The sequence below is a fragment of the Coffea eugenioides genome, unplaced genomic scaffold (assembly GCF_003713205.1).
Source record: "Coffea eugenioides isolate CCC68of unplaced genomic scaffold, Ceug_1.0 ScVebR1_1995;HRSCAF=2942, whole genome shotgun sequence".
Lineage (NCBI taxonomy): Eukaryota > Viridiplantae > Streptophyta > Magnoliopsida > Gentianales > Rubiaceae > Coffea > Coffea eugenioides.
Window position 1 is genome coordinate 7,102 of NW_020862440.1, and position 10,379 is coordinate 17,480.

General features: G+C 36.7%; 1 protein-coding gene across 1 annotated transcript; it reads right to left on the bottom strand.

Annotated features, from left to right (window-relative positions):
• Positions 1-6,788: 6,788 nt before the first annotated feature.
• Positions 6,789-9,121, bottom strand: LOC113756115 (cytochrome P450 71A2-like). Its single transcript, XM_027299912.1, has 2 exons — positions 8,201-9,121; positions 6,789-7,570 (listed from the first exon to the last, which is right to left on the bottom strand). The coding sequence occupies exons 1-2, from the start codon at positions 9,119-9,121 to the stop codon at positions 6,959-6,961; spliced, it is 1,533 nt and encodes a 510-aa protein (XP_027155713.1). The 3' UTR covers positions 6,789-6,958.
• Between the last annotated feature and the right edge of the window lie 1,258 nt (positions 9,122-10,379).

A 10,379-nucleotide genomic window follows, 5' to 3' on the forward strand; every position in this document is an offset into this window, starting at 1 on the left:
TAAAACACGTAAAATATCTACTTGTCAGGTTTATATGGCGTTCTCTTGTAAGTTGTAGTGGAATTTTAGGAGTGGTTCTTCCTTGTGGGCAAAATATATGCACGACAAGTATTGTTTTGGAATTCTTCCATGTGAAGCCCTCATTTCTTCAACAAGCTCACCTACATGGAGAAGGAAGTTGGAAATTAGGGGGTTTGCAGAATTATTTATAGTCTAGCAACTTCACAGTGGAAGTTGTAACTTTTGGTATGACAACTGGGTTGGATCAGGAGCTCTGTCTCTTAAAGCTGAGGTGCAAGGAAATCTGTTTTTCAAAGATGTTATTGACAATGGTGAGTGGAATATAATCTTGTTGGGTCAACTGCTGCCAGTGGAAGTTGTTCAAGAAATTGCGGGTATGGTTATTCTTTCTAGGGATGTTGACGGGTATTTTACATACGTGCAAGCTAAAAAATACCGAATTACACCCGTTCACTGCAAGTATACAGATCAACTAGTAGTTTAGGGTATATATCGGGTCGATCCCACAAGGAAGAGTGAACAATTACCGGTATTACTAAACCTTCTCTATTATTTAGACTATCAATAAATTATAACAAATTTAACCTACTGAAATTATACAAAATAACAAATAAAAGCTCCTTAGGTTGTGGTATCCCTAACTACTCATGCAAGTGCTATATTTGGATCATTGAGTACTACATCTAGGCTAATTATGGTGTAATTTCCTTATGCATTTGAATCCTACTTTCGTAGTGAATCAATTATACTCATAACTAATCCATACCTATTTTCATGGTTATGAAATTAGCTACAAGTTCATTTCTTCAATGAAATTACATGAAATGAATCACTAAAAACCACATAAGTGCACCTCTACTTTCGTGAGTGTACTCCCTATGTTTAGCACTTCTTGAACTAGTGTTAAATCTCAATTTTCATTGCAGAAACAACACCTTAGATAATCACAATTAATGGTACCAGATTAATCATGAATTCAAGAGCTAAAGTGCTAAATAACTTGCTCAAATCATAGCAGTCAAATAACCAAATAATAAACACTAACAATTATAGAAAGTTCAACCAAACCCAAGGTATAAACTTTAGAAACATATAATGAACACAAAATCCAGAACTTGTATATTAACTAAACTTGGAATCAAATACAAAAGATAAAGAGTTTGGAAGGAATACAACCCTTGTCACATGAGCTTTCTTCCTTGCCTTCTTCATCCTAATCTAGATAATAAACAAGAATGGAAAAGCAACACTACTCTATACTAAGCTAAACTAACACTAGAGAGATGAAAGAGCTACATTTCTGCAACTTCAAGCTTCTCCCGTATGTCTCTCTCTATTTTTCTGCTATGAACTCCCATCTTCTTTTTGCAATGAATTTGGCTCTTTTATGATGAAAGGTGGTCAAGAAATGAGGATTACATCTCCCTTTTACAGCTGGAAATGTTTCTCACATGTCTAGCATCCAATGTGAGTTGGTGGAGGTGAAATTGAGTTTTACGCGTACAGAGCAGCCTTTTCTGACCAGTGATCCGAGCTGCTACAGTACCTCGGATCCGTATGGATCCGAGCTCGGTTCCACTAACCCAGAAACAACCGAGGGTTCGGATGAATAGTGGATCCGAGTGTGGATCACTTGCTCTGTTTTTGGCCCAACTTCAACCAATCTTTTCTTGATGTTAGAGGCTGAACCAGCTCATGTCTAAAACACGAAAGTTGTAGCCTTTTGAGTTATCTTTCTAATGCATCAAGAATCAACTCATTTGGATCTGTGTAGGCTGAGATATGACTGAAATACCCTTGCCTGCTCATTGCCCTGTTCCAGCTTCGACCAGTAGAAATTTGCTATTGTAATTCGGCATTTTGACCTGGAAAACCTTCAAACTGGATTTAGATGTCTTCACCAAAGTTGTAGATCTATCTCTTATCTTCAAATGGGTTCAAGAATCATCCCAATCCGATCATTGTAACTCAAGTTATAGCCGAAATACGAAAATGTGTCAAAACTGTCAAAATACACAAAATCCAAGTAAAAAGTGATAAAAACCTCATTTAATCACTTAAAAACATTTATTCACCAATTATAGCCAAAATGATTCATATTCTTCCAATAATATAACCAAAGTGACTAAAAATAATATAAAATGTCATACAATTATTACGTAAATTAGTCACTTATCAAACTCCCCCACACTTAAATCATTGCTTGTCCTCAAGCAATCCACACAAAATCAATTACAATGATTTAAGAGGTGAAACAATATATGCACTTTGTCCAATTTAATTCCTCAAGACTTGGAAAATAATTATTATATAATTATTCAATTTACACTAAATACTCATAATATCAAGTAAAGGAAAGATAATTATACCTTAAATTCAACAAGTTAAACTTAATCTCTTACCCTAACCTAATTTCACAAATAAGCAACCCACATAGTCGATTTATAGCCTTCCTCCTCCTATAATCATCTTTTTCTCAAAATTCTATAACTAAGAGGGATTTATTCATACTAATTTTACTTAAATAGTGAAAATGCCTTTTTACGCGAAAATCGACACTTTTAGGTGAAGATTCCCGGTTACTCAACATTTCACTTATTCAAGTTGCTATGCATACTCTTAATTCAAATACCTTTTTACGCGAAAATCGACATTTTTAGATGCCAACCCCCGGTTACTGGGTACGAGAATCATTGGAGTAGAACAATTTTTATTTACTTTCTTTTCTTTTCTTTTTTTTCTTTTTTATTTATTTATTTATTTATCCCTCATAGAAAAATATATAAAAATAATCAAAGGAGGAGTATAACCTTTATCGACTATATCAATCACTTACTTGCAAAATTAAATAAAGAGAAGAAATCTCATTAAACATGTAAAATTATAGGCATAATTTTCCTCACTTTACCAAATATACTTTCTAAAATGTAAAAATTCTAATTGCATAATAACTATTTCCAAGTTAAATGAGGACTAAACCTTCCAAAATACACATAAAGTTTCAACAATTGGAAGAATAAAACACTTAAGGTTGGAATACTTTGCCCTTTTTGAATGAAAATGCAAAAATTTGAAGAACTTTTGGGCCATAGTGAAATATTGGAAAAGATTTTAGAAAAATTTTTACAGAGTTTCTCCTTATAAATGGATGAAAACTCCCTGCCAACAAACCCAATTTCAAGCAAATTATCCACATGGCAAATAATTCAAACACAATTCCAAGATGCATTCTGGTCTATTCCAAGACGCATGAGGAGCACGAGCAGCACTTGAGAACCGTCCTGCAAACCCTAAGGGAACATCAATTGTACGCTAAGTTCAGCAAGTGCGAGTTTTGGCTAGAGAAAATTTTCTTTCTAGGGCATGTAATTTCACAAGAGGGCATCTCGGTTGACCTGGCGAAAGTAGAGGCCGTGACTAATTGGAAGAGACCAGAAAACCCCACCGAGGTTCGCAGCTTTCTAGGTTTAGCGGGGTATTACCGGCGTTTCATCAAAGATTTTTTCAAGTTGGCCGGTCCTTTAACCGACCTGACGAAGAAGCATGGTCGATTTGTATGGAATGCCAAATGTGACGCGAGCTTTCAGGAGTTAAAGAAAAGGTTGACTACGGTGCCAGTTTTATTCCTGCCTAACGGAGTAGACGGTTTGCCGTTTATACCGATGCGTCGCGGGAAGGTTTAGGGTGTGTGCTGATGCAGAAGGTTTAGGGTGTGTGCTGATGCAGAATCGAAATGTGATATCTTTTGCCTCTAGGAAGTTAAAACCCCACGAGCAGAACTACCCAACCCATGACCTGGAGCTAGCCGCGGTTGTTTTCGCTCTAAAGAAATGGAGGCAATACCTCTATGGGGTAACGTTCGAGGTGTACTCAGACCATAAAAGCCTTAGGTATCTTTTTTCCCAAAAGGAACTGAATATGAGGCGGTGGATGGAATTTTTAGAGGATTACGACTGCACCATTAACTACCATCCGGGAAAGGCGAACGTGGTGGCCGACGCCTTAAGTCGCAAGGCTCAGGTAGCAGGGCTGATGATCAAAGAGTGGGATTTGTTGGAATCCGTTTGCGAGTGGAAACCCTACCTTGGGAGTCATAAGATGGTTTTCGGTAATATTAGGGTAACCTCCACCCTACTGGAGCGGATTAAAGAAGCTCAAAAGGAGGATTCAATGGTGCGAAATGGGGAGAGAAGGTGGAAAAAGGGGAAACGACTGATTTCAACCTTAGTCCTGAAGGTATTTTAAAATACCGGAACCGAATAGTGGTGCCGAAAGATGAAGCGTTGAAAACAGAGATCTTAGAGGAGGCTCATCGATCCAAGTATACAATCCATCCGGGTAGCAGCAAGATGTATCAGGACCTGAAATGAGCCTATTGGTGGGATAATATGAAGAAAGAAATCGCTCTGTATGTACATAAATGTCTTGTTTGCCAACAAGTTAAGGCGGAGCACCAAAAACCATCAGGCTTACTACAACCCCTTGAGATTCCTTTGGTGAAGATATTGTGGAGAAATCATGATGTGGAGGAGGTTACTTGGGAGGTGGAAGAAGAGATGCAAAAGAAATACCCTGAACATTTCGTGAGTTAAGTTGAGAAATTTCGAGGGCGAAATTCTTTTAAGGGGGAGAGGGTGTGAGACCCCGTAAATTTTCTCATTTTCTAGGTTTTATTCTATTTAATGGCATGTTTTTCTGAATTTTCTTTATTAGGAAAATTTTCTAGATAATTTTTATGAGTAAATATAATTTTTAGATGATTTTTCTGGTATCGGTTAGTTTTTGAGAAATTAAGAGCGTATGCCGGACGTGGGACCCGCTAGTGCGGAAAGTTCGGAAAAATTCGGCCAGTTAGGTTCAGTTTTGGATACCGGATTTACTTTAGCAGGTGTTAAGAGATAACTAGAGGTTACAAAATGGATTAGTGTGAGAGGGACAAAAGGATAACCATGCATTAATGAGAGTGGCAAGTGTCACTTTGTGATTGGGTTGGACTTTGACCTTTGGACCAACTTTACCAATAAATCAAAAAAAAAATTGACCAAAATTCATCATCTTGTAAGCTCCTCTTGGCCGAACCTTGCTAGGGAGAAAAGGAAAAAACTCTTCAACTTTCTTCATCCCAAATCTTGCTCAAGTTGTAATCCAACCGATTAAACTTCCAATCTCTCCATAAAAACCCTTAGTTGAGTGGTAGTGAAGTTGTTGGTGAAGTGGTTTGAGAAACAAAGGTGTTTAGTTGCTTCCTTTCTTGCATTTCAAGGTGAGTAGCTAGGGAATGCTTTCTTTGGTCTTGATAATGTCAAATTAATGACTTGTGTTGGTTAAAGGTATGATTTTGTGAAAGATTTCTTGACTTTGGTAGAGATTGGTGAAATTTTTATTTTATTCCATGATTTTTCTGTTTTATATGTGTAATAAATGATGGCTTAGAATGGTCTAGAATGAAGCTTTGATGCGTAAATTGTAGCTATTTGCGGAAAATTTCCACTTTGTACAAAAATTTCCAGATTAGGGTTTCATTGAACCCCATTCTTTCCGGTACTGTTTCCCATAGTTAGAGACCAAATTAGCCTTAGGTTAAAACATGAAAGTTGTAGATAATGATGTTTTATAGTTGCCTACAAAATTTCAGGCCAATCGGAGAAACGTATCCTGTGAAAAGACTGAAATACCCTGCTGCCTGTTTCTGTCCGAAACTGAAAATCAGCTTTGGTAATTGGTTAATTTGATTGGGAATACTACTGATTTGGTTGTTGATGTCTTATTAAGAAATATAGCTTAGTATCTTAGCTTTCGTATGGATTTGGAATCACTTGAATTGGACTTTGGTAGCCTGAATTATGATTATTTAACCAGAATGCGGTTCGTTAACCTGTTTATGCGGTTCTGGTTTGGTACATTGAACTTTTGACCTAGTTGCACTACAAACTGGACTGAGTGGCCTTCTTCAATATTATGAGGTCTGCGTATTGGATTAAGTTCAGGGAATTTCACAATATTATGTCTTGGCATCCTTTTTTGGAACTAGTTGAGTGACGATTGGATGATTTTAATGTCAGGATTGTTTTTTGGCATCTTTCGTAGAGGGGGCTGTTGAAACTCAATATTGATGGATGCTCGAAAGGAAATCCAGGTGTGTGTGGTGGAGGAGGGGTACTCCGAGATTCAATGGGGGTGCTTATAGTTTGCCTTCTCCTCTTTCTTCGGTAAGGGTACTAGTATACAGGCGGAAGCTAAAGCTTCATTATTAGGGATGAAATTGTGTGTTCAAAGAGGATTTATGCAGGTTATTGTTGAATCAGATTCAATGATATTAGTACGGATTCTGAAGGATTACTATCGGTGCTCGTGGTCTATTTGTAGTGAGGTGGAGCAGGTTTTTGAGTTCCCTAGAGGTGGTTTCCAACTCCGGCATTGTTATGGGGAGGCTAATAAGGTGGCAGATTTGTTGTTGAATGAAGGTTGTTCTATTTTAGAAACCGAGATTTGTTTGTCTGAACGAGTAGCTGACTTATTGATGATGGCGAGGGGAGAGTATAGATTGGACAAGTTAGTTTTTCGGTCTTTTCGTAGATATAAAATTGCTTGTCAATGTTCTTAATTAGTCATTTTATCATGTACTATATGAGGTAAGGTTGATGTCCCCCTCGTATTTGGTTTGTTTCTAATAAAATTTGGGCCGACATTCAAAAAAAAAAGCCCAAGATAAGCACACCAAAAAGAGGGACTAAGCCACAACGAAATTTCAACATTGTCGGTGTGAATTGTGTATAACTTAACTAGCATTATTAACTATAGTTACATCGTGCAAATAAGATAATGCCAAACGCACCCCTTATTCGGTATCCTTAAGGCATAGTATACAATAACCCATCACTATAGTCACTAGCAATGAAACAAAACAAGTAAAGCTGAAACATCATAAACAAAGACATTAGCAAGAATATGGTGTGGCAATGGCATGCAGAGGAAATTTTCTGTGGACTGTGATACCAAATGATTCGGTCATGTCCAACTCGTTTGGATTGATTCCATCGGGTGATGTAAAGTTAAATTTGTTGACCAGTTTTGCCAATGCAAGTTCAGTTACTGACATGGCGAAGTTGATACCCGGGCAAACTCTTCGTCCGGCACCAAACGGAATTAACTCAAAGTTCAAACCATGAAAATCTACACTCGAACCCAAAAACCTCTCAGGTCGAAATTCTTCAGGGTTCTCCCACAACAATGGATCTCTTGCAATTGCCCAAGCATTCACAAGTACCTGTGTGCTCTTTGGTACATCATACCCCATTACTTTGACGTCTTGATTCGATTCTTTAGGACCCAGTAATGGAACTGGAGTATGAAGTCTCATAGTTTCTTTAATCACTGCTTTTAAGTAGTGCATTTTCTCCATATCAGCTCTAGTTATTTCTGGCTTTCCTTGAGTCACATCTCTTACCTCAGCCTGCAATTTATGCAAGACTTTGGGGTTCTTTAGAAGTTCTGACATTCCCCAATCCATAACTGAATGTGTTGTATCAGATCCAGCACCAAAGACATCCTAAATAATGGAATCAAAGAAAGTGTTGCATTAGAACATGTTTGGATTATATAATGGCAATAACCTTTATTTCTATTGTGTACCAATCCAACTTTATTCAAAACCATGTCGTAATCAAACTTTATCAATGAAATGATTTTAAAATCAATAAATATAAGCTAGCTTGGGCTGGCTCATAGTCCAATAAACAGCCTAAGGTTTGTGAGCTTTTATAGTTCTAACGTATATATGAATATTTAAATGGGCTGAGTTTAGGTTTGCCAAATCTCGATTGACAAAACCCAATTATTACTCCATTCACACATCAATCCAGGCTTCATAAGGCTTAACTCAACAAACCTGAATATTTATATGTTTGAGTGGTTAAAACAGGTAAAAGATTTAGAATTTGACACAAGTTCGATTGTGATTTATATGTTGTACAACTATTGATTTCTTACCTAATTTGATTTATACTAATATAACTTATATAAATATCACTTGCGTATGCCAATTTAGTGAGATATAAGTGTATACCAAATTTAAAAAGTAAGAATAAAACGACCGTATGCAACTATACCAAAATCTACCATACTTGCCTCAATCCCAAAGATTTACTACCAATACAAAGAGATGGAGAGAGAAATTTACCAGGATGATAGCTTTCATAGCATCTCGTTCAAGAGCAAAGCCCATAGTCTTTTCCTCATTAATCTCAATCAAGATATCTACAAAGTCTTGGCATCTTGCCTCAGCAGTAGAGTGACTTTCAGCCTTTCCTTTTCTCTTATTCATGTGCTCTTCTATCACACCCTCAAGAAATCCGTCAATCTGTTTAACTGTTTTCTTCACTTTAGAATCCAAACCATTGAAGCGATTAACCCATGCAAGCGAAGGAATATAGTTTCCTACATCAAAAATACCCAGTAACTCACCAAACACCTTCAAATTCTCCATACTTTTCCGCCCATTTTCTTCCTCGCTATACTTCCTCCCCAAGGCAACCCTACAGATTATATCATTTGTGAGAATTAAAAACATGTCACTTAAGTTTACAGCTGAGGAAGAACACATTCGGCTGATCTTCTCGATCATGAGTGACGTCTCTTCTTCTCTGACATGTTGAAAAGACTGAATCCTTTTGTTACTCAAAAGATGAAGCATAGAAATGCTTTTTAGTTGTCTCCAATACTCACCATATGGTGCAAAAGCTATGTCCTTGCTTCCGTAAAAGAGTTTATCTGGGATGCCCGATTTAGGCCTGCTTGCAAAGGATAAATCATGGGTTTTCAAGATCTGGCAAGCTGCATTAGAGGAAGAGACAACCAGCATTGGCTTGCTTCCCAGTTCAAGCAGCATGAGTGGACCATATTTTCTTGACAGTGATTGGAGGGAGCGATGTGGAAACTGGCCAAGCTGGTGAAGATTGCCAATAATTGGGAGCTTTGGTGGAGATGGTGGTAACTTTTTCTGGGGTTTAGAAGCAGCATAGAACCATTTGAGAAGGGATAGAAGGAATACGAGCAAGGAAAAAATTGAGAAAAATGAAAGATCAAGATTGATCAAAGCCATGTGGTATATGAGCATGCATTTGGCTGTGATGGTGTTCTGCTTTTATACTAGTTTTTCAAGCTCTTTTACCATAGAAAATCCAATAAATCAGGACCAGAGGGGATGATTAAGTCAATACATCATTTAGGGCACCGTTGTACGAGTACGACCATTGACGGTCCTCGGGTGGTTCATTTTTTGAGCAGTGATATTTGAATCTTCTATATATTTATATCTATACAAATAAATTTTTACAAAGCAATATGTTTATGCGAATAGTTTTATTTTCACAAGTAGATCAACGCAATTAAAAATCAAACTTACCTATGAACATTTTTGTTATTAAATTTGAACAAAATATTTGGACAACACAAAATAGGTCAAAATAACGATAAAAGTTTTAAAGTTTGATCTAATGGTAAAATTTAATCAATTTAATTTTTATTTTTGTATATACATTAAAATCCTTTACAGTTAATGGAGAGGAGCTTAATTCTTTGTATATGAGAAAGGTTTCGTAGAAAGGAAAATTTTTGGGTAGATCATGTGGTTTATTTAAGAGTTTGATAGTCCTTTTCATACCATTTTATCTTGCTCCTCGTGACTTAAATTGATTTGGCTTAAATTGCTGCATAACTTTTTGGCTATTATTATTTGAGTTATGGGTGAAATCACAATCTGGGAATTCAATTGAAACTTATTACAACGTTTTTTTTTTTTTTTGGGTGTTCGGCAAAGAAACATGGATCACGAGAAAGAAAGAAGAAAAGTAAGCAACTCCAGACAGTTGAACATCGAATTAAGAATTGCAAGTCCCATTCATCTAGATGGCCAGGACTATCAGAATTTTTTTTGTTATAATTTGGGTGTACCGTACATGGACTGGAGGCTGTCAGAATCTTCTCGTTACCGAGTCAGGTTTTACAAAAACAGATTGAAAGTGAGTTTAAGATTAAAAATGTTTTCTAACTAAAAAGAATGAGTGCTCGCATTCATGAGGATGTTTTTTGTTGTATGAGAATGAGTGCTCAGTTCTAATTGTGATATAAAAGATAGAATGCTATTTTTCTTTTTTCATAACTATGAAATGACAATAGCTATTGCCTATTGCCTAGCTCTTTCTTTGGTCATAGTTGTTCGACAACTCTGTCCACTGGCAGTCAAATACAATTATACTAAAAGCTATGCCATAATTGATAACCCTGTACGTAGAGCAGAATGAAGAGGAAAGATTTTTCTTCAATTGAGGCTTGTGGGCAAATTGTTTCCTTTATTTTAC

Coding starts and splice junctions, on each gene's coding strand:
- LOC113756115 (XM_027299912.1), bottom strand. CDS start 9,121: ATGGCTTTGATCAATCTTGATCTTTCATTTTTCTCAATTTTTTCCTTG. Junction 7,571..8,200: donor CTATGAAAGCTATCATCCTG/GTAAATTTCTCT, acceptor TCCATTATTTAG/GATGTCTTTGGTGCTGGATC.